Source organism: Penicillium canariense, assembly GCF_028826845.1.
Source record: "Penicillium canariense strain IBT 26290 chromosome Unknown utg000002l_segment0_segment0, whole genome shotgun sequence".
In the NCBI taxonomy this organism is placed as follows: Eukaryota; Fungi; Ascomycota; class Eurotiomycetes; order Eurotiales; family Aspergillaceae; genus Penicillium; species Penicillium canariense.
The window spans coordinates 3124643-3151434 of record NW_026622729.1 but is presented as its reverse complement, the minus strand read 5'-3'; the positions used below and the strand labels follow the sequence as shown (position 1 = coordinate 3151434).

The 26792-nt window shown below is 50.7% G+C and overlaps 9 protein-coding genes across 9 annotated transcripts; 4 read left to right on the top strand and 5 right to left on the bottom strand.

Annotated features, from left to right (window-relative positions):
• Positions 1 to 118: 118 nt before the first annotated feature.
• On the bottom strand, positions 119 to 4798 carry N7482_004338 (uncharacterized protein; the record flags this gene model as incomplete). The annotated part of the gene is made up of 4 exons (XM_056686463.1): positions 119 to 666; positions 727 to 805; positions 866 to 4413; positions 4477 to 4798. The coding sequence occupies 4 exons, from the start codon at positions 4796 to 4798 to the stop codon at positions 119 to 121; spliced, it is 4497 nt and encodes a 1498-aa protein (XP_056545205.1).
• A 381-nt stretch (positions 4799 to 5179) lies between these two features.
• Positions 5180 to 7329, top strand: N7482_004337 (putative Kelch repeats protein; the record flags this gene model as incomplete). Its single annotated transcript, XM_056686462.1, has 3 exons — positions 5180 to 5624; positions 5686 to 5831; positions 5887 to 7329. 3 exons carry the CDS (start codon positions 5180 to 5182, stop codon positions 7327 to 7329), a joined length of 2034 nt encoding a protein of 677 aa, XP_056545204.1.
• Positions 7330 to 7557: 228 nt separating this feature from the next.
• On the bottom strand, positions 7558 to 8433 carry N7482_004336 (non-canonical purine NTP pyrophosphatase; the record flags this gene model as incomplete). Its single annotated transcript, XM_056686461.1, has 6 exons — positions 7558 to 7635; positions 7723 to 7784; positions 7844 to 7880; positions 7936 to 8080; positions 8133 to 8206; positions 8263 to 8433. 6 exons carry the CDS (start codon positions 8431 to 8433, stop codon positions 7558 to 7560), a joined length of 567 nt encoding a protein of 188 aa, XP_056545203.1.
• An 870-nt stretch (positions 8434 to 9303) lies between these two features.
• Positions 9304 to 10791, bottom strand: N7482_004335 (pyridoxal phosphate-dependent decarboxylase family protein; the record flags this gene model as incomplete). Its single annotated transcript, XM_056686460.1, has 1 exon — positions 9304 to 10791. One exon carries the CDS (start codon positions 10789 to 10791, stop codon positions 9304 to 9306), a length of 1488 nt encoding a protein of 495 aa, XP_056545202.1.
• A 383-nt stretch (positions 10792 to 11174) lies between these two features.
• On the top strand, positions 11175 to 13026 carry N7482_004334 (proline iminopeptidase; the record flags this gene model as incomplete). The annotated part of the gene is made up of 9 exons (XM_056686459.1): positions 11175 to 11217; positions 11282 to 11517; positions 11596 to 11840; positions 11919 to 12004; positions 12057 to 12221; positions 12271 to 12291; positions 12351 to 12489; positions 12549 to 12645; positions 12715 to 13026. The coding sequence occupies 9 exons, from the start codon at positions 11175 to 11177 to the stop codon at positions 13024 to 13026; spliced, it is 1344 nt and encodes a 447-aa protein (XP_056545201.1).
• Positions 13027 to 13311: 285 nt separating this feature from the next.
• On the bottom strand, positions 13312 to 15341 carry N7482_004333 (guanine nucleotide exchange factor MON1; the record flags this gene model as incomplete). Its single annotated transcript, XM_056686458.1, has 3 exons — positions 13312 to 13561; positions 13616 to 13797; positions 13851 to 15341. 3 exons carry the CDS (start codon positions 15339 to 15341, stop codon positions 13312 to 13314), a joined length of 1923 nt encoding a protein of 640 aa, XP_056545200.1.
• A 270-nt stretch (positions 15342 to 15611) lies between these two features.
• Positions 15612 to 21471, top strand: N7482_004332 (dopey family protein; the record flags this gene model as incomplete). Its single annotated transcript, XM_056686457.1, has 6 exons — positions 15612 to 15702; positions 15771 to 15895; positions 15947 to 16096; positions 16158 to 18394; positions 18449 to 20141; positions 20203 to 21471. 6 exons carry the CDS (start codon positions 15612 to 15614, stop codon positions 21469 to 21471), a joined length of 5565 nt encoding a protein of 1854 aa, XP_056545199.1.
• Positions 21472 to 22998: 1527 nt separating this feature from the next.
• On the top strand, positions 22999 to 23883 carry N7482_004331 (putative HIT finger domain protein; the record flags this gene model as incomplete). Its single annotated transcript, XM_056686456.1, has 1 exon — positions 22999 to 23883. One exon carries the CDS (start codon positions 22999 to 23001, stop codon positions 23881 to 23883), a length of 885 nt encoding a protein of 294 aa, XP_056545198.1.
• A 213-nt stretch (positions 23884 to 24096) lies between these two features.
• Positions 24097 to 26231, bottom strand: N7482_004330 (putative glycerol:H+ symporter (Gup1); the record flags this gene model as incomplete). The annotated part of the gene is made up of 4 exons (XM_056686455.1): positions 24097 to 25110; positions 25184 to 25765; positions 25840 to 25907; positions 25976 to 26231. The coding sequence occupies 4 exons, from the start codon at positions 26229 to 26231 to the stop codon at positions 24097 to 24099; spliced, it is 1920 nt and encodes a 639-aa protein (XP_056545197.1).
• Between the last annotated feature and the right edge of the window lie 561 nt (positions 26232 to 26792).

Here is a 26792-nt window from a genome sequence, read left to right as displayed (position 1 = left end):
TCAGCCCGTGGGTAGTCACAGCCCCGGAACCGTAGTGGAGGAAATAGAAAACGCCTGTAGATGCTCCATGCATACAAAACGCCCAATCGTGAAACTTTGCGGACTAAAACAACATCCTCTACACAGGCATCATTCCAATCGTGGATTTAGGGGGTTTGGATTTGGTGGTCCTTCGAGGTGCAGCAGAAGACCTGCTGGGGGCGCGTTCACTGCCGGTTTTGGCCTTTGGTCGAGCGCCTTTCCCTTTCCAAGTGCCTGTGGAACTGCCGTTCTTTCGTCGAGGTCGCTTGGTGTATGGGCGCTTGCGACCCTTCGAGCTCGACGCTGCTGGGCCAGACTCAAAATCATCTTCAGGATCAAAGCCGGGCGATGGGGCGGGAGGGAAATAGCGGCTGGTGATGTTATCGGCAGGGATATCAATGGGGTAGTCCAGGTCAAGATTAGTCTCCTGGTCAACAAAAAGGTCGTCATCGCTGTACTCGTCGCTGCTGCTGAGATTGATGACATTGTGATGGTTGGGATCCGGAACAATGCCATTACTCTCCGCCTCTTCCTTCAATTCGTGGTAGCGTCGTCTTGCATTATCTACCAGCCTTAAGATCTGGCGACCATATCGTGTAACCTTGTCTGGGTCGATGCCGGGAATAGCAGAAAGTTCCGAGGGAGCTATACAGAAATTAGGACCAAGTCCAATGCCCGTGGGAGCCTAGCTTGGGTAGTACTTACTCTTGGGGAAAGAAATGGCCATATCCCGCAGGATGTGATCAGGGAACGGCTGGGACCGAAGGCCTTTCTCTACAACGATCTGCATGGAAGTGTACGTGAGCATCGCGAAACTCTGCGTAGGATAGACAGGGTTACTTACCTCTTGGAGATACCTCTTCGCTGTTACCTCGAAGTCCTCTACCACAGCACGGTGGAGATGGTCCAATCGTTCCATCTTTTGATCAGCCGTGATGGGAGGTCCCACTTCACGAGTGTTCTCATTCCGCGATCTACCCGCCACTCGAATGCGCTCAAAGCCATCGCTGTCTTCGTCGTCCGAGGAGTGGTCGACGCGCATGCTCCGCTGCTGAGATCGTGCCTGGCGGCGATCCTTAGCGGACTGAACAGGGGACGACACCATTGTGGATTGGGGGTAAGCCTGGCTGCCGGACTTTGTCTTCTGTGTCGGCCGTGCTACTGCCTTGCCTTTGCCATTGGGAGACACGCGCACTTGTAATTTCATCTGGCGCTGACCGGTTTCGAATTCCGTGGCACGCCGGCCGAGTTTGATATACTGAACTGCGAAGTCCTTCCCATTGATGACGTTGTCTTCCGCGAGGGCGTCCTCTCCCAATAGCCGATAGAAAAGTCGCTCTGCTTCCCTTCGATCAAGATCAGACCCCTTTCCGTACCATGGTAATTGCTTGTGCGAGGCAGACTTGGCCCTTTTCAAGTCCCCACGAAGGATATCCACGCAGTGGAGCACAGTCACTTTTTCACCCTTTTCGCCCTTTTCACCCGGTTGGTTCTGGAAATGCCGGACAATATTAATGACCCAGGCAGCATGCTGTGAGAAGTCATGCACTTCAAAAACCAGATCTGACTTGCAATTGTCACAGGAATTACCACAGTCCTCGCGACGGAAGTATTCATTGAAATAGGCGAGAACTTGCACACGTCTGCAGTCACTGCGATTTTCACAAAATTGGACAACATTGCGAAGCATATGTTTTTGGCGGGCTTTTTGCTCGTAATTGCCATCGCCTTCGTCAATCATACGCTTGAGGGTAGCTGCGTCCTTGTAACCGTAGTAAAGATAACAGCCAGAACGTTTGCCATCTCGGCCAGCGCGTCCAGTCTCCTGGTAGTATCCTTCGAGACTCTTTGGGATGCTGTGATGAATAACGAAACGTACATCAGGCTTATCGATGCCCATTCCAAAAGCAATGGTGGCGACAATAACATGGCAACTGCCCTTTTGCCAGAGATTTTGCACCTTAGCCTTCTCATCCGACTTCATTCCTGCGTGGTAATGCTGGGCCTTGAGTCTGTACTTTTTTCGAAGATCTTCTGCAACTTTCTCACATGTCTTCCGTGACAGACAGTAAACAATCCCACACTGGTTTCGGTAAGAATTTATGATCGTCTCGGCGATGCTGGCGAGTACTTCATCGTTCTTCCCTTTAGGCCGCACCTCGTAGGTCAGGTTCGGCCGGTTGAAGGATTGCAAGAATACCTCGCATCCACTCATCTTTAGATTATGTATCACATCCACTTTCACATTTTCTGTAGCTGTAGCAGTCAGAGCCATAACGGGCACACCTGGTAGCTTTGCTCGGACTTCACCCAGTTCTTTGTAATCTGGCCGGAAGTCATGCCCCCACTGGCTGACACAGTGTGCCTCGTCAATGACCAGTCGCGCGAGCTTGTTTCGACCGTGAAGTTTTTCGAGAGCCCTCACCAAAGTTTGGTTCTTGTTGATCATCTCAGGTGTGATGTACAACAGCTCCAGGCCTTCTCCGTCTCCGTTAGACAATTGACCGAGAATCCACGACCGTTCAGCCTTATCCGAGTCTCCGTTCATCAAGAAGGCGTTGATATTCAACTTTCGCAGATGGTCCACCTGATCTTGCATCAAGCTCAATAGCGGTGATACCACAAGTGTCACGCCATGGGTACGGCCACTTGTCACGATAGAGGGAAGCTGATAACACAAAGACTTTCCACCTCCAGTCGGCATCAGGATGAAGGTGTCTTTCCCACCAAGGGTTGCGTCAATGGCCTCCAGTTGATTTGGGCGGAAGCCGCGCAGATGAAACCTATCTTTGAGGACAGTTCTCACCTCCTGAGACCATGCATGGTTGGACCAGAAGGTGCTGCGGCCAGGTGACTTCTTCGGAGCAGGCATAGGCTTGCGAGGAGTGTTTCCTGATGTCTCTGCGAAGACTTTGCGACTCTGGGTTTGCTCCCGAACAGGAGCCTGGGGTTCATTGTCAAAACTTCCAGCCACCTCCAGCATCTCCTCGTCGCTAGCATTCCAATCGAATTCGTCGAAGTCCATCACAGGCGAACCCATATTTCGCGAAAGAAAGGGTTCTTTGTGACGGGTCTGGCTGCTCTGGTCAGGCATCCACGAGTTTTCCTTTGCCTCAGACGGTTGGGGGTTTCGATAGACAGGTGGTGATACTTCTCGCACGGGGGCACAGTCTTCGGATTGTTGTCTGTGTAAAGAGGCTCGCATTGGTTCCGGGTTCAGATTGTTTGCTGGTGCACCTGGATCATCCAATCCAAGCTCGGCTGCCATAGCGAAGATATTGGCTCGGGGGAGAATTTCGCGTATCTTGGATTCTATCTGTTCCAGCTCCGCCTCAGCCACTCGGCTTTGTGCGAGTTCCGGCAGAGTTGTTGGATCTAGGCCTTGGGATATAACGCACATAACGTCCCGCTTCAGGCTTTCCTTGCGAGCTACACACTCGCTGTGTGATCCCTTATGCGTTTGCAATAATTCAATCGCCTGTATTTGAGCGACAAGGTCTTTGTTTGCGGCAATGAGTTCCGGTGCCGGTCGACCCTCCATTGCCTGTTCGTAAACAATCTCAGCGTTCTTCTGAAGGGTCGTCTTCAGTCGCAAAACCGCCTTTCCAAGGAAGTCTGCGGGAAGAGACGTGAACTTCAGAATATTTTCATCCTTGGCTTGCGAACTTGGCATCTTTGGCTCCGGAGAAGGCTGTGGGGGTCTTGATGGCTTGTATGTCGATTTCTTCTCTTTGTGCGCTGGCGGTGGCAACACATTTCTGGAAGCTGGCACCTGAGATGGGCAGCCAGCAGCAGGCTCGAGCACATCCTTCCCTTTTTCTGTTGGGCTCAGTGGGGGAAGCTTTGGATACAACCCTGTATTGGCATCAATGATCATATCGTCATCATGAAGCCAACTGTCGTCGAATACATCTTCTTCATCGGAATCCGCAATAATCCTTTTTCGGTTGCTTCGTGGAAGATCAGGAGACTCGGGTTTGTCATGTTTTGCTCTGTTCGGGGGGTTTACCTTGTTGGGTCGACTCATTATTTGAGAGAGCTCCGGTATAGTGTCTTCAGAAATGGAGAGTCTGCTTGCTTTCGAAGGTGTTCGTACTTTGGTCGCATGTTTCGAAGGCGACAGAAGATCCGACGTATATTCATCACTTGTCCGTTTCTTTCCTCGTTTCTCATTGGGCCATTGGCGCGATGCAGCATCCTCGGTCCAAAGGCGTCGCGGTTCTCCAAGATCGGTGGTTGAAGACGACGGGAAGAATCGATCAGGCTCTCCAGTCAGATCAATGGATTCGATCGCACCGAACAGGGACATGTCAGGTTTACGGTCTGATCGTTGAGGAGTGGCCCTCGGTCGGACACTCTTGAAGGATGATTGCGGCGGTTCAAGGAACGAGTCTGCTCGTGTGAAGTCGACGTCAGGCCCAGACCCTATGGTTCACCCTTATATTGGCTGCATACCTTGAATCACACTTGTTAACGAAGACGGCTTTTTGACAGTGACAGGTGAACTCGGTGGCCGTGTGTTGCCCCGACTTAGCAGTCGGGGCTTGCTCTCCGAAGAGGGGGCAAGCATGAGTCTTGCCATATTCTCGTCTGTCACATCATCTGCACGCTCCAAAATGTCGTCCAATAGCTCGGTTTCGTCAGATGGTGGAGTAGGTTGTTGAGAGACGCGACTGCCGCGTTCAATCGGGAAAATATCGGCAGACAACGTCGGGTACAGGGACGGGCCTTGCTTCAGTAGCCATTTGAGGTGCACGGCGAGATTATTCTTCGTCATGGGGGCGTATGGCGCTCATGGCCTTTGGTTGTTGTCGTTGTCCTTTCATTGTCGACGCATCGCGCCGTCGCGAGCCCTTCGACGCGTCCTTCACGTGAGCGGTCAGGGCCACTGATAAGCGGCGTCGATGCTTGCCCACGACCTCCATTACGCTTGCAATTGAATCTGGAATCGAGATAAATTATGATAATAGGTTAATGAATAAAACTACATATCGATGAATATGCAGATCTTGTATTTATATTAACCGTGTTGGGGTTTGTAGTCGTAGTCAATGATCATCCCACCTAGATAAGTGTATGTGGGGAAAAGCTTTTTTATGCCCCGCGGGCCAGAATCTTGCAGCGTCCAAAAAATCCATGCAAAGAGCCACGATTCACCATGGCCAAGAAAAACAAGAAGTCCGCCGAGCACAAAGAGCGTGTAGCGGCCAAACAAACTAAGAAGACAGCGCAAAAGGAGAAAAGGTCTAAAGCGAAGGGCAAGGATGTGGATAGCGACGCCGAGGATGCGGACCTGGATGCCATCCTCGCCCAGTACGCCGAGGAGCAAGCGAAGTTCCTGAAGGTTACCGAGGTGCCTTCAGGCCCTCCAGCACCCAGATCATCTGCTACAGTACTTGCATCCCCATCTAACCGGAACGAAGTTCTGCTTTTCGGCGGAGAGTACTTCGATGGGACCCATGCGACATTTTTCAACAATCTCTTCGTTTATTTGATCGATCGAGGCGAATGGAGGGAGGTAACGAGTCCTAACAGCCCGTTGCCTCGAAGTGGGCATGCTTGGTGTCGCGGAGGCAACGCAGGAGGCGTGTACTTGTTCGGAGGTGAGTTCATGGGTGCCCACACAACATTTAGTTTCTGCAAGACGGATCTAACAGTGAGTAGGAGAATTTTCGTCACCAAAGCAGGGCACATTCTACCACTATAATGACTTCTGGCATCTGGACCCTGCCACAAGGGAATGGACTCGTCTCGAAACCAAGGGCAAAGGCCCTCCTGCAAGAAGCGGCCACCGAATGACCTACTACAAGGTATGCGTGCTGAAAATATGGGAACCCTGAGTGTCAAATCTAATTTGAAACATAGAACTACATCGTTCTCTTCGGTGGCTTCCAAGATACTTCTCAGCAGACCAAGTATTTGCAGGACTTGTGGATCTACGACTGCTCGAAGTATACCTGGTTCAACCCCGTCCTGACAACGGCCTCGCAGAAGCCTGACCCTCGTTCCTCATTTTCATTCTTACCTCATGAGACTGGTGCCGTGATTTACGGTGGCTACTCGCGAGTGAAGTCTACAGGCAGTGCCGGCGGCAAGCAAGGCAAAGGCGGCCCTCAGAAAATGGCTCTGCGGCCCATGGTCCACCAAGACACCTGGTTCCTGAGAATCACACCCCCTGAATCTAATTCAGCGGCCTCGGCAGGCCCAATCATCCGCTGGGAACGAAGAAAGAAGCCCGCCAATACACCTAACCCACCTCGTGTGGGCACCACCATGGCGTACCACAAAGGACGAGGCATCATGTTTGGTGGAGTGCATGATGTCGAATTGACAGAGGAGGGTATCGACAGTGAATTTTTCGACACGTTATTTGCTTGGACCACTGACCGCAACCGTTTCTTCCCATTGAGTCTTCGTCGCCCGCGGGTACCAGGCAAGAAGCAGCAAGCAAACCAGGCAAGCAAGTCTCGCAACCGTGGCAAAGCAGACGAGGAAGAACTTTTGAAGAATCTGAAGGCATTGGAAACTAAGCAAGGGATCCGCGATTCTGATGACGACGATGATGATTTCATGCAATCGAGTACGCCTAAGACCGAGGAATCTATCGAACCTGCTAAGCCCGCGATTGTCCGCTTTGAGATGCCGCACAGGAGATTTAATGCTCAACTTGCAGTGCAAGACGACACTCTTTTCATTTACGGTGGCACATTTGAGAAGGGTGACCGGGAATTCACGTTCAATGACATGTACTCTATTGACCTGGTCAAGCTCGACGGTGTTAAGGAGATTTTCTACACTGAGCCCGAAAATTGGAATCTTCTGGATGAGGCCGAAAGCGATGAAGAGATGGACGAAGATGAAGAGGAAGAGGAAGATGAGGAAATGGAAGAGGAGGAAGGTGATGCCATGTCTCTGGATACTCCTTCGCTCGCTCCCACCGAAGTAACCGTGCCTTCAGTCACTCAGGGCATGGAGCAGCTTGAAGTTGAGGAGCAAGAAGCAGAGCACCCTGTGGATGACACGCGCCCACAGCCCCGCCCCTTCGAGAGTTTGCGGGAGTTCTTCACTCGAACCTCAGAAGACTGGCAGAATATACTACTCGAAGCGTTGAGGCTGAAGGGTCAGGCCGAGGGCAAGACTGTTAAGGAGTTGCGAAAGGCTGCATTCGATATCGCGGAAGAGAAATGGTGGGATAGCCGCGAGGAGATCATGGCGCTGGAGGATGAGCAAGAAGCGGCAGGCATTGGAGAGGTGGTTAGCATGAATGACCGCACTGAGAACATGGGTGGAGCGGGTCGCCGTCGGTGATTTTTCATTAAAAAAAAATTCATCCTCTTGAATTACTTCCATTAGATGACGTTTGCTGTACATACGTGGATATTGCTTCACATGAGTATTTATATTAAATACCCTCTTTATCCCGAGATTATACGTTAGTTATTATACTAGCTAAAGTTCTAATATAAAGAGGATTACTATGAAATGATAAGGATTTTTAATAATCTATATATCTTATAGTCCTTAGGTATCACTTCCTTACACCTGCTGTTGGTGGTTCTCGATCAGCCACTGCTGGAACTTTACCAGGGCCTTGTATCGATCAGAGATCCGGTTCTAGTAAACTTAGTATGAATATTATCTTTTATATCACTTTTGTTCGGTGCAAGGCAGTAATCACGAATAATAACTGGGATGCGTTACCTTCTCTTCCTTCTCCATTTCGGCATATGTCTTTGCTCCAACCTCAAAGATCGGGTCGTAGGCTACAATTTTTATGTATCAGAATGAACTTTCCTAGATCTGAAGTCTGGAAATTACTTACCAAAGTTTGCCGGGCCTCTTGGCCGCACGATAACGCCCTTCACGATGAAATTAGATGCTTTGAATGAACGTCGTCATGACTTGTTTTCTTACCTTAGTCCTTCCCTGAAAGATTATAGGCTCGGCCCCAGGTTTGCTGCAGAAGGCAAGCGTACACACCGATTCGGCCGTTCTGTCATTGAAGCCATCCAGCATTCTGTTCAAGCCTTCATTGCCTAATGCGTTGAAGAATTCTTTGCTAGTTTATATGAGCTTGCGAACAGAAAGACAAAGATGTAGGGATTAATCACATGTAGGGCCCGGGAAGTCCATTAAGCGCGTGAAATTCTAGCGCCGTGTCTTCAGTCAAAGCAGGGCCATTGATCTACTTGACTTATAAGCCATGCTTCCTTGATGGGAATCTGTGGGTATGTTGCTTACTGCTGCGGAGGCGCGCCTGGCTTTTTCCTTCGCAATATCTTCTATAGGCCCTTGAATCTCAGGGACGTCGACTGTTTGGCTCTTTACCTCGACCGTACTGCCAAGTATCGCCTGCACCTCGGCGAGCTTGTGTGCGTTTCCTGTGATAAAATTGAGCTTTATCCGCGGCATGATGGCTGATTATTTGCCCGCAAAATTTGGGAGACTCCCATTTTTGTCATTTCTTTAGCCTTGACTGTTTAGCCTGTTTGCATGGAACCTTCCAGACTGGAAGAAGCTGTTTATATGCCATTTTTCAGTACCATACACTTGGATTGCGAGGTACGGGGACCTTTATGGAGGTAACCACATATGGGTTATTAACGTGAGCGATCGTTACAAGTCTGTCAAAGCGTGAAAAATCGGGTTTGTCTAGTATGAGAGGCAACTAATGGTATGAGAGATACGTGAATTACATCGGCCACCTGGCAGAGATAGGAGATTCCCTGAGTGAGCGCTGGGCTATTAGAGTAGGCTAACTAGGGATAGCGTACTTGATAAGTGAGGTGGCCAGATAAGCAAGCTGGCCACTTGGCCGCGATCCGGCAACCTTCTCCGGTAGCAAATCAACCACAACGTTTAGATCTATTAAATCAATCGAATCAAAATTTCCTCAGACATCTCCTCTACTATCTGACAAGTCTAGCGTTGTGTCCTGGCTCGCCGCAGACGACACAGCGCCGTTGCTTCGTTTCTGTACTTGGCTTACGACCGCGACTCTTCTGCATTTCCTGTTTCATCTGCGCATCTATCTCGCTCTGAGTTAATCCTATATATTAAGAAGAAATTTATACTAATATAGCTATATTAGATTATATAAGCTATAATATAACAAAGATTAAAGAAAGACATATTTGAACTCTCGAGAAAAGGGCTAATTTCGATTCAAAGTTAATTTTATTATTAATATTACTGTAAATATTATTCTACTACGAGACAACTAGAAAAGAAAGATAATACTAATGGAAGCCTTATATATCCACCCATCAGTAAAATTTAGTCTTAATCTTGAAGCTCAGATACCTCGGCCAAAACCCCAGTCACAAGCTCTAGATCCCTTTCCACATCAACTCTCCAGTTTGAGATGGCAATTCGACAAGCGGGCGCGCCGTCCCAGCTCGTGCCAGACACAAAGATCCTTGAAGTATCATTGATCTTCTTTGCTAGCTTGCAATTCAACTGGGCATCTTTGGCACGGAATAAAACACCCATGAAAGTCTGGTCTATTAGATCTGATTTGGATGTTGGTTCCGGCAATGCTGTATACTCCGGGTGGTCATAGATCCATTCGTTAATGCATCGAGCGAGGCGGATCTGGCGCTGTAACATCTCTCTATACCCATCTCTCCCGTACGAAAGCAGAGAGGCGTATACTGGCAAGGCCCTGAAACGGCGAGAGTTTTCGATTCCAACATTCAGAGGTGATGGAATCGGAGGTCCCTCTGAGGGACCTGGTGTTAAATAGGCCGCGTTGGCATTCTGGAAGACCTGAGCTGCCAAGTCTGGGTGTCGACAGAAGAAAAACCCGCAGTCATAGGGCACATTGAGAAGCTTGTGGCCGTCACCAGTAATAGAGTCTGCCAGTTCAATCCCATCAGACCCTGTCTTGACTGTTGCAAACTCCGGATCATCATCCAAGATACGACCGAAGATGCCAAAAGCACCGTCTGCATGAAGCCATGCCCCGTATTTGTCACAAAGCTGGCGAATCCGCGTCATATCCTCCTTGGTGGTTGCAAAGCGGCCAGTGTTGACCTCTCCACAGGAGACAGCCACAATGGTGACTTTGTCTGTTCTTGCCAGCTCTTTTTCTAGCAGCTCAAGATCAAAATGGAGCATATTATGGGCACGACAAATGCTGCGTACATTGGCACGACCAATGCCTAGAACACCGGCGGCTTTCACCAGGGATGAATGCGGCAGGGTTGATAGCACCTGGACTCCAGAAAGACCTAGTTCGTGCAATACTTCAAACAAGCCGGACTCCCCAACACTGCTCACTTGAACTCCCTTTCGTTCTGCTGCTTTGCGAAGAATCCATTCACGCCCACAAGCCAAACCGAGGACATTGCTTGCGGTTGCACCGGTGGTGAAGGTACCATTCTGCCAGGTGGAACGATCCAGTCGGAAGAGATCTGCGAGGAGACCTAATGCGTTGAACTCGACCTCTGTAACGATGGAGTGGCTTGGGAGATGCACTTGAACGTTTTGATCATAGGCAGAAACAACATTGTCCGCGAATAGTGCAGCTGGGGTGACACCACCAGTGATGAAGCCGTAGTAGTTAGGGCTTATACTGCCTCCATTAAATCCTGGGACAATGTCATCAAGAATATGTCGCTGGATGGACTCGAGGCTCGCGCCGGTCGCTGGAAGCGTCGTGGGGAGAGAAGCCCGCGCCCGAGCCAAGCTCTCCGCGCTTGGGAGGACACCGGATTCCCATTTTCCTTGAGCGACTTTCCACAGATCTTGCAAAATTTGTTCATGCATGGCTGATATACCTTTGGCTGAAATGACGGGCTTCAGTTCAATTTATAGGCCGGCCGGGGTCTGCGACGGAATCCTCTAGGATGGTAACTTCGGCAGGACTTTCCGGAAAGAGGGGTGGTGGAGCTCGGCTTAATTTTTATCTGCTGGGTCGAAAGGCTGTCAAATGCATTAATTAGTCACGTCAGGCGCTAAGCACGTTGTCACTGGAACGACGGGAGGATTGAGTCCAGGCGCGAGGTTATCGCTATCGCAGGAGTCAAGCGGGAGTCAAGCGGGAGTCAAGCGGGTCGAGTGGTGCGGCACTGCTTCTCCGCAGTTCTGCCCTCTCGAACTTTCAAACTCAACACTCTTTTGCATGTAAGCTACTTCGAGGATTCGCACCAATGGCCGCGAAGCTGATCGATCGGCGATTCCACAATGTGCCAGGTGGGTATCTGTGTTATTGTCCGGTTGGGGTCTACTGAAATAAAGGGAATTGACCGCATTTTAGGAAAGCTCCACGTGGCGGAGCTGTTTTTCGATGTCCCAATCGACTACAGCAAGCCCAGCGATGGCACATTGAGACTATTTGCCCGCAGCGTCTCCCGACTGAATAAGCCAGTTGAGCCCACTAAAGAAGAGTCCAAGCTGCCCTGGCTGGTCTACCTCCAGGGGGGACCGGGCTTTGGATGTGGTGCCCCGCAGAATTACGGCTTGGTTGAACCAGCCCTCAGCAAGGGGTATCAAGTTTGTGATCCTCGATTCCGACCCAGTTAAGCGGTTGTGCTTCATTTTAGGAATTTTTCCCCCTAATATATTAGATAGGTCCTCTTCCTAGACCAGCGCGGCACCGGCCTGAGCTCTACCATCACTGCGGGAACTCTTGCTCGTCAGGGGGACGCAATCAGGCAGGCCGAGTACCTCCAGAAATTCCGCGCTGACAACATTGTCCGCGATTGTGAGGCCATCCGGAAACTTTTGACTCTGGATTATCCCGAGGATCAGCGCAAATGGAGCATTATCGGCCAGAGCTTTGGCGGCTTCTGTGCTGCCACTTATCTGTCCAAATTGTGCGTCGCCTTCGTTCTAATCTCCAATCAAAATTTGCGTTCTCGAGCTGCATGCTGATTTTTGTCATCTAATTTAAGTCCCGAGGGTCTGCGGGAAGCTTTTCTCTGTGGTGGATTGCCACCTCTTGTCAACGATCCAGTCCCTGTTTATGAACGGACGTATGGTAGGTACTTCTGTTCATCAAACGCGTGTGGCATTCATTGACACGCGAGCAGAGAAGGTTGTGGAGAGAAATGAGGCATACTATGCCAAATTCCCGGAGGATGCTGAGCGCGTTAAGAAGATCATGCAGTACCTGGCAGCAAACCAGGTCGCATTGCCCTCAGGCTGGCTGACACCAGCCCGTTTTCAGCAACTTGGAATCGTCTTCGGCTTCCATGGTAAGTCCTATCTGTTGAGCGTATTGGAATTAGTTCTAATTCCGACCAGGCGGTATCGATTCTCTGCATGGTATGTATATTCCCTAATGGGCATCATGCGAAGGGAGATCTTACTTACCTCCGCCTTAGAAATTGTTGTACGAGTCTGGAACGACTTGGAGATCTTTGGTTCCCTCACCGTTCCAACGCTTGCTATTATTGATAGCAATGGCGGAATGGACAAGAACATTATCTACGCCGTCTTGCACGAGGCAATCTATTGCCAAGGGTGAATGATGCCAATTTTGTGAATCCATCAGATGTTAGTTGCTGATCATTTGACCGCAGCAAACCCTCGCTTTGGGCGGCAGATAGACTGAGGGCCGAATACCCTCGATTTCAAATCACTGACTCCCAACCGGAGATTTACTTCACTGGGGAGATGGTACGAAAATATCCATCTTATATCACATAACTATCATGCCAAGCGCTCCTGACACATTGCAATATATAGGTCTTCAAAGATATGTTCGAGTCGTACACTGAGCTCAAGCAGATCCGGGAGGTAGCTGAGATTCTCGCTACCACCAGCGACTGGCCTGACTTGTATGACAAGGCCCAATTGGCCAAGAATGAAGTGCCTGTCTATGCTGCCACATATATTGACGACATGTATGTGCACTTTGATCTGGCCTCAAACACAGCCGCCAAAATCAAGGGTACGAAGCAGTTCATCACCAACACTATGTACCACGATGCCCTGCGCAGCAAGTCGGGCGAAGTTATGCGCCAGCTGTTGAACCTTCGAGATGACTCTCTTGATTGACGACCTGGATCTTCTGCGTGATCTCCTTAGCTGCAAAAGCATACATCGTGTTTCCCTTTCAAGCAAAATTTTGGTCGAATTTATGAGGTGCAATGGGGAGGATGGAGTCTAGAAAGACAGAACAGGACACGAATCTATGGCTTGGCATTGGGTATGATTGTAAGAAGCTATGTACAAAGTATCCCGAACCATCGCATCTCTCTCTCTCAGTCGAACAGAACTGGGCGCTCGGGGTTTTAAAAAACCTGAGGCCGCTATTAGTTTCCATTCAATAATGACGGCAAGTCAGATGATACGTACGGCACCACCAATGATGAATAGTCTTTCTTCCTCTTGTTGTACCCACTGAGCGACCTTGCTGGCGCTTTGCACCAGCGCGTTTCGGTTCGCGTTCGGCTCAGCAACGCAGTATAACTCAAAGACCGGGGTCACCCATGCAAATGAACTTGCTGACCGTGATACGCAGTGGTGTACCTTGACATGGGTGTTCTTGGCGTGGACGCTGGAGTGAATGTTATTGTACACAGACATCAATCTGAAAAAAGGTTAGAACATAGGTCGGATAAAGGGAACGAAGACAGGTGTTGACCTTCGCCGGCGAGAGATCGAAGTGAACTCAGGAGAGTAAGACGACATGGTAAATTGAACGTTCGGCCGGGACTTATACAAAAAATGGTGCAGCACCGTCCCGGGCACAATGTCCGTGGTTGCCGGCCGACCCTGGTCAATTGCAGAAGCGATCACCTTAAGACTGCCATTCTTCTCCATTTGCTATAACTATGTATTAGTCTTCATTCACACTCCTACGACCGAAAGGCACTTACTTCCACAAACGAATGACGCATTCCTTGCATCTCGAAGAAGCTTTCCTTGTCCGGACTGATGAGGACAATGGCAACTGACTCGTCTTTCGAAATGTCCTCATTCTCGTCGATGTCGCCTCGGAGATCGAGGAAGCTGACATACATATATAGGTAGCCACTGCTGTTGAAACCAGGTAGACAGACGGGGATCCAACTTTCTCCGCCTCCAGCCTTGACGCCATCGGCCTCGAATACCATGTTGAAGAGAAGCTGTAGATCACCCGGGTGGAGCGAGTGTTTCTTTGGCCGTACAACACTCACGAGTCGCCCACCTGCAACCACCAATCCATAGAGCAGACTGCTGGCTTTGGATTTCAAAAGTGCATTGTTAATCGATTGGCGATGTACTTTGCGTAGCTTGAGACATTCCAAAGCAGATAGCAAAGTAGATGGTGATCCGCGGGTAAAACTGTCTGCCAATGACGACAAGAGAGTTTCTGAGCCTTGCAACGGTCGCTTCAAATCGGTAGATGGCCGCACGGAAAAGAGATGAGCGAGGGAAGGCAGCGTCAAAGTGGATAGGATCTGCATGTAAAAAGCTTCTAGCTGGAGCCGCAGCTGGTCATCACTCTCCATCATGCGGCTGATGGCGACGAGATGTAGGGGCCCTCGAGTCATAATGACAAATTTAGTATCCCCAGCTGTGAAGCTACGGAGATGGTCGTTCGAATCTTCATAGAACGATATGATGGTCTGAACGACCCCGACATAGGTTGAAATCAACCCTCCGTCGCCGTGCCGCGTCCAAATCGGCTTGCCAGCGGCCGAAAGAATCATGTAGTGTTTCTGCCTTGACTTCCACCGCTGAAGGAGCAACTCTTCATTGCCAGCATCTTCATCTAGTTCACCGACCGGCTCAAACTCGCCCATAAACTCGTCATCGTCCACATCATCGGCGGGGAATTCGGGAAAGTGAAGCAAGCTTGCGGTACCCGGCTGATCTACAGGCGCTGTCGCCACGAAGTCCTTGAACAGGGCTTCGACATCTCCAGGATCACTGTTCTGGATTGAACTTCGAATGCTCGCCGAGTCTCCGGCCTCGCTGCCTCTCGGACTAGCTAAATGGCTAAGGCTGGCCCTCGCCTTGAGCCCTCGAGACAAGCCACGCACTGCCAGTGTCGAATAGACACTACCTGCGGCTTCCGGTGACTGCGTACCAATCTCCCCTCGAGAAACGGCTGTTGTCGCCTCACATTGTAAATTCGCGGTTCGCGATGCCGTCTCGTCGTTTAACAAGCTTAAGGTGTTCGGGCGCGGAGGCAAAGGTGGCCGCGGACCCTCTGGACTGGGACTGCGATCCCGGGACTCGCCATGGGGAGGGCTGGAAGCTGACCAGGGCGTCAAGTTCTCGTCGAGGGGCTCATCGCTCTGAGGGTCTGGTAGTAGTGTAGTCATCCCCGCAATGGGCGTGCGCTTCTGGACGCGATCGCTGGGCGCGGGGCATTGAATCATAAGTTACGCATCGTCAAAATTGCGAAAGCCGAACCACGGAGTGTGCTGGCTGGCCTGTTGTCATGCGGAGTTGGTAAACGCTGACGTCGATCGGCGAGTCGGAGAAGCTCGCAAGGCGGACAAAACATCAATGTGGCCGCCTGCGTGGCCCTTTCGACCCTAGTCATCGGACACCAACTTCCCCTTCCACCAGGGTTGCTCTCAATGTCCTAAATATGACGGAGTGCACACTGCAAATCTTGCATCAATACACCGTCCGTCATTGGCACCATGAGCCTTGATCCTAGTGCCTTTGTGAGGTCGAGCTCCCCCGCAAGCTCCGAAAGCTCCCTGACGCGTCCACGGCTACAAGGAAAGGAAGGTCTGTAACCCCCAAGCAAAGCTTCGATTTAACAGAATCTCATGTTTAAATACTTCTGGTGAATGCAGGGTCCCTCAAAAAAGACAAGAATTACCGCCGCTATGCGTCGAGCGTCGAGCGAGCGTTGTCACTGTTCGATAACGCCTTACAAGAATGGGCCGATTATATCTCCTTTCTCAGTCGCCTACTAAAGGTGAGTGCAAGCGCGAGATCGCAAGAGGTCATATAACTGACTATTGACCAGGCGCTCCAATCCCACCCTCTCGACCAACCAGTCGTCCCGCATAAGGCCTTGGTCTCGAAACGACTGGCCCAATGCTTGAATCCATCATTGCCGTCGGGCGTCCATCAGAAGGCACTTGAAGTTTATACGTACATATTCGGGCTAATCAAGGTATTTCAAAACGCGAAGCAGACGCGAAATGTGGTGACTGATAGTTTGGTGTCACATCTAGCTCGAGGGATTATCGCACGACCTACCATTGTACCTGCCTGGCCTTGCCCCGACCCTGACCTTCGCTTCGCTCACCGTTCGACCGCTGTTCTTATCTCTGGTGGAGGGATACATTGTTGATCTGGAACCATGGGCCATTCGCCCTGCCATGAAAGCAATCCTGCTGGCCTTGCTTCCAGGGTTGGAGGAGGAGACAAGCGATGACTTCGAGCCAACTCTCCGAATAATCAACAAACTTAGGGATGCATCTGGCCATCTGGAGACCCAGCGAACGTCCGAGTCTGCGGCTTCTGGTCAATACTTCTGGCAATGCCTCTTTCTGGCTTCAATCACGAATTCGAGCCGACGGCTCGGCGTCCTCGCGTACTTGAACAGATATCTCCCAAGGTTGGGCATCGCTGATCGTCGACCGAGCACCGCGGATAGCAACGACACGAAGAACATTCCGCCTGAGATGTTTGCGGCAGCCGATTCCGTAATTTCACCTGAACCAGGCCTATTGGTTCGTTGTTTTGCGTCCGGTCTCTCTGACGAACAAGTTCTGGTGCAGAGAAACTTCCTTGATCTCTTGGTTACCCACCTACCTCTGAATTCTCCTATTTTGCAATCTCGGATTGCTGACAGCGATCTGCAAACCTTAATTGTCGCTGCAGTTGGCGTGGTCACTCGACGAGATATGAGCCTGAATCGCCGATTATGGGCGTGGTTCTTGGGGCCGGAGCCTGCAAATGAGCGACCCTCTCTGGACGGGCAGAAGTTCTCGGAAAGAGCTCGACCAGCATCTGCTGATGGCAAGGAGCTTTCGCAATCCCAATATTTCAGCCAGGTTGGCTTGCGGCCCTTGGTCAATGGTCTTCTCAACATGATCAAGCAGGCGCCTAAAGCTCCGTCGGAAAGGACAAGACCCTTCCGAACTGCACTATCCTTGATGGATCGCTGGGAGATTGGCGGATACATCGTGCCAGCCGTCTTCCTTCCAATTATGAATAGCGTCCAAGAATTCGAAAAGCAGGCACCCAAAAACCACTTCGAAGAAGTTTTTCGAAGTGCCAGTGCTTTCTTCGATGGCGTGGAAAGCAGTGTCATCTTTGCGGAACTTTTGGGCCTGATTGACTTCAGCCTGACAGATGTTGACAACGATAATAACCAAGTTTTGCACAGCCTAAGCCTCGCAGAGTTCATTCTCGAGAACTTCAATGTGCGGGAAGAAGACATGATCCAGATTCATGTTCCTCTTTTGACACTGTCATTGCTTTTCAAGATGGGTGAACTATCCTCTCTGAAAGCGCCACCGTCAGAAACTAGTGCGAACAGACAGCTCGTATCTGATGCACTGCATAAAGTGCTCAAGTCTTTAACACCGTTGCTTACTGAGCGAGCATTCTCGAGAAAGACAGGCTCCGAGAAATCTACCGGCGCCGATGCAAAGGCCCGAAATAGTGAAATTGTGAAAAAGGTTCACTATTTCTACGAAAGCAGCAAGAACAGCCTTGAGCTTCCTCCTCTGCCATTTGCCCCAAAACAAATTGGCGAGATGATCATTCGAGAAGCCCATGAACTATCTGTTCACTCTCTGCAAGGCGATGATAGCACCTCATCCCTTCATAAGAAACTCAATGTCCTGGTGACGTTGCTTCAGAAACTTCCCAAGTCACGCGTCCTTCGAGACAGGCGATTCTATGAAGCAATCTCGAAAAGACTGGCCAGAAAAAATGGCGATTCTACAACGGCCTCTTTTGCAACCATTTCAACCATTGCCTCTGTAGTCACCAACCTCTTTTTCATTCAAAGCCCTGGTTTCTACATCAGCTATTCAGATGCATGTGAACTCATCCCGAGTCTAGTTCAAAATCTGTGGCAATATCTATCGCCATTGAGCCCGAAGTTTCATGTCGAGGCTGTACGTTGTCTGTGGTCGCTGCATTCGATTTCTTGGGCGGACCACCTTGTGGAGGCATCCATTACATCCTTAATGGTCAGCGTGCCTGGAGCAGGCTCGTGCCATCTCTCGTCGGAAGAGCAAGCCGAAAAGTTCTATGTCCTGTGGAATCATAGCCATCACGGCGCGCATGAACAGCCTCCCAAGCAAGTAGTGGATGTTGGAGGGACTCCGTTCTCCTACCAGTGCTCGATGCTCGAGCGCCCGCTGTTTATCGTTCTCGATCTTCTTTCACAGGAGCCCGGGGATGTTTCTCACAACGTTCAACAGTGGCTTCAAGACTTACCGTCCATTCATAGGTAAATAATCCAACAGAGCGGTTCGTGGAGCCCTGTAAGCTGACATTGCTCTAGGGTTTTCCATGTTGTTGTTTCCAAGCTCGAGGAACTATTTGAGCGTGATATCCCCGGCGACGATGACAATCAGGCGATCTCTCCAAACGACCACAAGGAATGCATCTACTTATTGCGAACGGCTTCGAATATCATATCCACCCTTTCTCACCCCGGCTGGATTACAATCCTTACGCATACGTTGGGCCAGATGGAGAAGCGGCCGGATGCAGCTAATTCGGAGGATAATTCCAGCGTGAAAAGCCTTCATGCCACAATATTTGAGGCTTCCCTTCGAATCATTAGCGATCAAGCCCCGGACACTACGCAGGTCAATCCCGAAGGAGAAAGGCTGCAAAAGGAGGCTCTTTATCTTATGCGGCAACTTATCTTGGGCCCCGGTGCTGAGGACTTGGTCGAGTCCGGCATCGATGACTTTCTGGTGGATCGTCTTCTGCTTGCAGCGAACGAAGGCGGTAGCATTGCAGTTCAGGGTGCCCTCATTGATGCGCTTCTGGCGGTTCTCAAGGTACGATTTGCTCAAGCCTATCTACCACCGCCTCCTCCTCGGCCGAAGCATCAGCGAGCCCCTTCTCGTGAACGTCTGACGAGCCCTTCGATTTTGTCTTTCACCAGTGACAAGGCAGACAGGGCGCCATCGATGCCTCAGCTTCCACGACCGCCGGAGCGGCTCCTGGATTGTCTTCTCAAAGGAATAAGCTCCGCAAAATCCCGAGAGATTGTGGACAAGTGGATTGGCCTGCTTTGCGACGTGCTTCCACTCTACTCCCATACGATCTTCCAGATTCTCCTAATGCTTGTGGAATGCTTCTGCAGGGAGATCAGAGCATCATTTGGGAGACTTCAGCTTGCATTCCAGCAAACTGAAGATTGGCCTCAAGACCGCTCCGAGCATGTTACTATCGCTCTGCTCACTGGTATGGAAACATGTATCGCCAATGCTCACGAGCGGCTTCTCGTAGAGGAGTCAAACGCCCCCGCAGCCAAGAGTCCAGATCAACCACAGGGCTTTTTTGGTAACATGGTATCAGGGGTCTTCAATTCAGATGGCAGCCAAGGCCGATCTAATACCGCCAATGACCGATTGACCGTCCTACTCTGCTTCCAGGATGCTGTTCGCCTTTGCTTTTCCATTTGGGCCTGGGGAGCAGGGGATAGAGGCGAGACTCCCCCTGACTCTGAGTCGGTGGCGTCTTTCCAATACACTTCGCTGCGCATGCGAAACAGATCGCGGAGGATTCTAGAGCACTTTTTCACTGCCGAGGCCCTCGAATGTCTAGAGACGCTGGTCGAGCTCTGGACTAAGTCAGACAAGGAGACTGCATCGCTCATCTTTAATCTTTTGCATACCCTTGATGGATCAAGTCCCAAGATCACTATACCGGCCGTCTTCAATGCGATTTACACGCGTACAAATCCGGCCGCGTTAGATCACAACCGCAAGTCTTCATTGACCTCCAGCCTGTCTGAGTCTGAGCTTGCCAGTTTTCTGGTTGCTTATGCACGCTCTTTGGATGATGATGTTCTCGACGAAATCTGGACCGACTGTACAACATTCTTGCGCGATGTTCTCAGCAATCCTTTCCCTCACCGTCAAATCCTTCCCCGTCTGATCGAATTTGCGGCTATCTTGGGCGCGAAGTTGGAGAACACGACTTTTGGCGAAGATCGACGTATGCGCAAGGAACTCGGGGTACGTTATACACGCCCGGTTGGATTGATTAAGTGTTCATAATTGACTCTTCTCTTTATAGGACGTTGTTTTGCGACTGCTCACGGCCGTCTTCACCAGCAAACCCCTCGGACTGAACCAAGATTCTGGTCTCCTGGCGAGATCCTCCCTGGAGTATGATCGGACTGCAGTGTCTCATACCGGCCCTGACGATATGCTGAGCATTCTGGCGGTCTCCATGCCATCATTCCTTACCACCTTAGGCGACTCCGATCGTATCAACACTGCCATCGGTGCTGTGTCAACCAATGTTGTTGGCCCGCTAATTCGCTCCCGCTTGTTCCCCAACAACCTCAACCGCAACGTCATGGTGCTTCTACAGCAAATGGTTAAAGTACCCACAGCGGCAAAGCTGTGGAAAAAAGACATCTCCGATGCTTTTAATGACACGCGCTTCTTCGGACTCCACTTGGATCTGATCAAGAACTACTGGATGGCACTTTTGCGACAGTGGACTCTTGCAGACAAAGATCGATTGTCGGAACTATTAGGTCGTCTTCCACCTCCTAGCACAGCAGGAATCATGTTTGGCGTGGGAGCTTCTGCTGCGCGATTGGAAGCGGATCGCAAAGCGCAACTCAACCTTCGTCGTATTGCCTTGTTGATCCTTTCTGCAAATGACGACTACTTTGTGGCCGAGCTACCAGCCTTGCTACAAAGAATTGAAGACCTTCTAGCCGCGACTAATTCAACTTCGCCGTCGTCTGCAACACGGGCGGAAATCTTCATGGTTCTTCGCGCCGTAGCGCTCAAGACCTCTGCCACGGCCATCGCACCGTTCTGGCCATTAATCAACGCCGAGCTGCAAGGAGCAGTCGCAGCAATCCCCCGAAACTCGCAGTCTGAGCTCTACAACGCCTATTCATTGCTTCAGGCTTCCAAGCTGCTCGATATTCTTTTGGTGATTGCTCCGGACGACTTCCAGCTCATGGAATGGCTCTTCGTGACGGACACGATCGATGCAGTTTACCCTCCCAACCGCTGGGAACCGGTCGCTCTAGCCGATGAGGTATCACAGAGCTTTGGCCCCCGTAGTGTGTTCTCCCCTGCCATGCATGTGGATGCCACAGAGCCTGCGTCACGCGGTGGCCTTAAACGCCCATGGCTCATCTCGGACCAGATCCGAGAAACAGCGAAGGACGAGATTGTCGAGCGGGTCCTGCGACCGTTCTTTGACAGATTAAGTATCTATGTGTTTGAGAGTACTTATGGCATGGAGAGCGCGGATCTAGGGGTGTGCCGGGATGACCTATTGGCAGACCTGTTCAACGAGAGCACGATGGCGAACTAACCCCAATGGAATGATTTTTTTGTATAGCTAGGTGTAGCTTATAGCGGCTTTCACTTACTCATTCATGTAGTTTTACTCTGAAATACATCCACTTCCCACTGTTGTGCGGGTTATTCTGTTGCTATGTGCCCAGTGTTATGCTGTAGTAAACGATCGAGCTGTACCCTAGCCAAATTATTTATAAAAGACCGTATGTCATAAGTGTAAGGATTAAATGTCATAAATGGCAGAAGGGATTTACCATGCCGCGCTGGTCAGCTCAGAAGAAAGTCTTTCTAAATCGGGCCCAGAACATTTTGATGAGTTTAGACATGAAAAATAAGATAATATTTTGCAAAACAAAATGGGAGAAAGCGTTGAAAAGGATATGTTCACTATGTGGGTCATTGAATAATAATATGGAAAACAGAGATGGGGGTACTAAATACGAATCAAAATGTTTCTATGAATATTCGGCCACGCAGTGTATAGAAGCTTTTGTTCCCAACGCCACCGCCGGGACGCCGGATTTCCCGCCTGTCAACGTCACATTCCTCCAACTGCTTGCTCGCCACCGTCAAGCTCAGAACGTAAGAGCTACACATGCTTCGAATCTTAACCAACTCTCTCTGATGATTTTAGATACCAAGTCACGATGACTGTGCGCACAAAGCTATTTCTCCCTCTCCGCGGACGCGTCGTCGCCCGACCTTTCTCCGTCTCCCGCGCCCGCTGGGAAGCCGCCCCGTTGCCTGCGCGCAAGCCAGTGGGAGCTTTCCGAGGAGGGTATGTCTTGTTTTTTTTCTTTCTCTTGTTTGGCTTTGCTCCTATATGCATCTTGTTCTCTGCTATTGTCTTGTATTGCGGTCTCTTCTGACGTCAAACAGAGTCTTCGGCTTCCTAACTGGCGCCGTAGTTGCCAGCGCGTCCGTCTACTACTATGTGCTTGGAGATTACCGCGTTTCCAACGAGATGCTGAATGACGACATTTCTGTACGTCTAACAGCTATTTATTGCTAAACATTATATTTTCAGCGGCTGATTGCATGACCTTTTCCTCTCCGGTGTGCCCGGAAGAGGACGGTCTTGTTGGCACAGGCACTTCAGCAAGCTACGATCAAGCTTCAGTCATATATAACGGAGCTGGAGGCTCGAGTTGATCAACTGAAGAAGAAATAAGCTATTCTTCCTTGTATCTTTTATCCGTCTACGTCTGTACTCATGGTTTCTGGCGTTGGGAATGTCTTCTTTTGCATTGGTTTCGCTGCGAATCGATTTGATCTTGAGATGTACAACTACCTGGAATATATCAGTTTCTGCAAGTCCCTTTTATTCTCATTAGATTTTCCAATGATTTTTCGGAGCCATGCTGCTCCTTCATCATTCGCATCTCCCCCATGTTATGACAGCTTAGCCGGAGAGCTGTTGGGTCAATGCAAACTAGACAAACACCGCCTTATCGTCGGGCCATCCAAATCACAGGCTCACGCCCTCGTCTTCTTCCTCAAGCACTCACCCTGCACCTTCCTTCATATTCTACAGGGGATCATGTTCCGTGTCGAACTTCTTGCAAACTCCTCGTCTCATGCCACCCCGGGCTACACCTATGTCGCAGACCGGGGGTTTGACCCTGCGAAAGCAGCCATGGCCCCTGCACTAGGCCGCAAACGCGGAATCCACCATGCCGGCAAAGGCGGGGACATCTCTTCACGGCGCGCGAATGCCATCGTCCGCCACCTCGCCGAGCTAGATCGTGAGAACCAGCGCGACGTGCAAATACCCGTACCCGCAAAGCCGGCCAAAGAGGCTGGCGCACGCGTCTCGCGCACGAAAACGACCTCGAACGTGCGCCGCATTCTCGTATCGCAGAAGACATTCCGGAATCACCTCGATGATGAGGAGGCTGCTATCGCTGCTGGGGGTGGCGGTTTGAGTGTACCGCAGGGGGGAGCAGCCGCTGGCCCTGCGGTACCATCGAGAGCAAAAGCTGCGGTAGCGGCCCAGGCAGCGCGGCGGAGCTTGACGCCAGCATCTAATGCGGCCGCACGCAAGAAGCGCACATTGACTGTAGCTACTACCTCTACCCCTACGCCCGCACCCTCACAACCCGACACTACGGATGCCGAAGCGGAAGAGCCTACTTCCGAGCGGAAACACAAGCTCATCAAGACCGAACACGACGACGATCCCCTCCTGCGCTCATACGCTCCAACTATGCCTTCAGACCGCATCATGCAGCGTCTTTTGGCAGAGCCAGCTTTGTCCTATAATGCGTCGCGCGCGGGACCACCGATTTCGACACAACTGCCGCGCGCTTTCTGCTGTATGTGTGGATACTGGGGCAAGATTCGGTGCAAGAGCTGTCATTTGCGCACTTGTGGCCTTGAATGTTATAAAGTTCACGAGGATTCAAGGTGTGGTGCCTTCTTCTAGGATGAGAGTTGGAGGGGCTTGTCTGTATACTATCAGGAAGAGGGAGTTATTTATCCCTATCTTCTCTTTCATGACTTTATGAATATGAAGGCAAAGGCGACTGTACAATAGGTAATGCGCAAACTTCATAAATGTTCTGTTTTCGGGCTCGACTATAGAGTAGGATCCCATTGAGCCTGTTGAGTGGGCAAATCTAAGAAATACCACTTTCGCTCAACACTTCAGGTTGATACCAGCACGCAGCTCATCCTCGCGTATCTCAAACATGACCTGCACTCCCACGAACAGCACCACGCAACACGAGACCATGTAAGCAACGCCTGAGTAAGATCCCGTCAGGCTTGTAAGCAGATCCTTCAATCCATCCAACCCAAGAGCAAAGCCGACCAGGTTGGCGATCATCATCATGAGGACATTACCCACAGACCCAATGCCACTTAGGACGCGGTACGTCGTCGGGCGCGAGCGCCAGCGACTCGCAGGGAAGAGCATACCAGCCACGACTTCAGGCAAAACGAAGAGCGTGATGAGCCAGCCCCACATCAAAAGACGCAGGTTGATATCATGCCAAAGCGCGACGAAAGTGAACACCAGCAAAAAGTTACGGATTTTTTGGAACTTGGCACCGAGGCCTGATGATGGCGGTGATGAAGATGACTTTGCCCCGGCGGGACGCCGTCCGCCGCCGCCTCCACCAAGAGGAACGTAGATGTATCGGACAATCCATCGATTGTAAGATCGGTGCCAGCCACGCCAAAAAGCGAGGGCAGAATAGTTGTTTGACATGCAGCGGACCATGTTCTCCGGCGGGTCAATGCCATCGATAAGGGCCCAAAGACGGAAGAAGCGCCAGGGAATGAGCAGCTTCAACCAGATGATGTGGAGATTGAAGAAAGCCAGCATGCTGAGTTGGCCCGGGGTGAAGAGAGACCAATCAGGCGAGGCTTTGGAGATTGCTACAGCGTAGATGTAGTGGAGGATAAGCTCCATGCAGAGCAGGCTGAGGAGGAAACGGATTCCATAAAGGATGGTGCGAGTGCTTGTCACGGACGGCGCTTTGTATCGCTGCTGTGAGACATAGTCGTTAAAGGTCAAGATGGGGCCGGCCAGATACAATGGCGAGTAGAGCACATAGGCAATATAGTTACGCATACTGAATGCAGCCGATTCGGCGGGAATCTTCACTCGGTCTCGGTCAGACAGGGAGGCGGGGTCGAGTTGTTTCTTCTTGTAAAACTCGGTCAGTCATGCTCATTTCAGGCGACGGAAGTTATATATCGACTTGAATAAAGCGACTTACTTCAATTGGGCTCGCCGCAGGATAGTCCCCGCTCCAATAGTAGTCCATGTTGAAGCTGATCAAACGCAACACGGTGACCTTGAAGAGAACTTCCCATCGCGGCATGATACCACCCAAGTCATCCAGGCTCTTTGCCCACTCGACAAGCCAGGTGTGCCTCTCCCCCGATAATGCTGATCCTGGCGCCAAAATTGTTGCAATCGCTTCGAACTGGTAGCCTCCGCATACTTCATTGGCAAACAAGATGCAAATATTGAATGTCCATGTTACCGCGGGTACGTAGGACCGGGGAAGGTTCTTGCCAATTTTGTAGTTGATGAACAAGATCAGCAGCACTTTAAGCGCGGAGATGCCGTGGAGCGCAGTAACGAAGACTAGCCCAAACCCGAAGTCAAAGCGCATGCGCTGCTCCAGCTGCGCATCTCCAGCGGCGGCCGCGGAAGGGTGGACGCGCTTGGTTTCAGGGCTTGAACGGCTCCCAAAATGCTGGTATAATCGGCGGACGATAGGATGGGCAATCAGGAGCAAGATTAGATAGGGGATATTGTCGCGGAAACTCGCATACTGGGTATCGGAGTTGTCCTGCCGTCATCGACGCAGTGGATGTTAGCTAGACCTGCCTCAGAGTCTACGGGTGAACAAGTCTGAGAACTCACCACTAGACGGCCAGGAATCCAGCCCGGTGACAGGAGGTGGGAGTAGGTAGAGTAGATAGGGTGAGTATCTTGAGGATCTGCAGTCAGCATCTCTCGCCCTGTGCTCCCGCAATGTCCCCGACAAGCATCTACTCACCCTTCGAGGCATCCACCACGGTCTTGAACATCAATGGAACGAGCGTAATGAAGAAAAGGTAGTAGATGAAGAACTCGGGCGTGCGCCAGAGCGGTGCCGGCGCGCTCTGGGCGATGGCATTGGCGCGGGCATCTTTCGCGGAGGGAGGTCGCGTGTCAGCGGCAGCGTTGGCCGGGGTGCTGGCAGAGGAAGTGAAGCGAGTGTCAAGGGTGTCTAGCGAATAGATGCGCCGGAGCCAGGAAAGAAAGGCAGGCATTTTATAGCAGGGGCATGGCGCAGCGAGGGCTAGTCGAGGTGAGGGTGATTCGGGAACCAAGGAATTTGGGGATGATGTTTACTCAGGGGCCGAGGCAGTGCCAACTGGAGGGTGGCCCGAGCCAATCACCTCCCGCGAATAGCACATCGATCTATAACTACTCATCTTCATGAAATCTATCAGCTTACATATAGGGGTGCACTACCCATGCTGCCTCTTAGAAAAATGAGCTCCACTTAAAAATTCTTGGAGCCAGTCTACCTAGATCGTGATCAATACCATAATCTGAAGGTCAGCTGTCAAAGGTAATAGTCCAAAGTAGAGGATTCGATCCGGTGAAAATGCACCCATTGCTAAAAGTTCAGGGATTGTTACAATCCATATAAGTATTGTGTAGTAGTTTTCTTCTATTGGAATTGCCCTTGAGGCGTTTATATGTAATTTTACTTTTTAACCTGTGATATTGTCGAGAATGTTCGATTATGCAGACCATTTCAAATGAATAAACGAACGACATTAATACTGATTTGCAGTCATACCGCACACGGCCGATAAGCAATG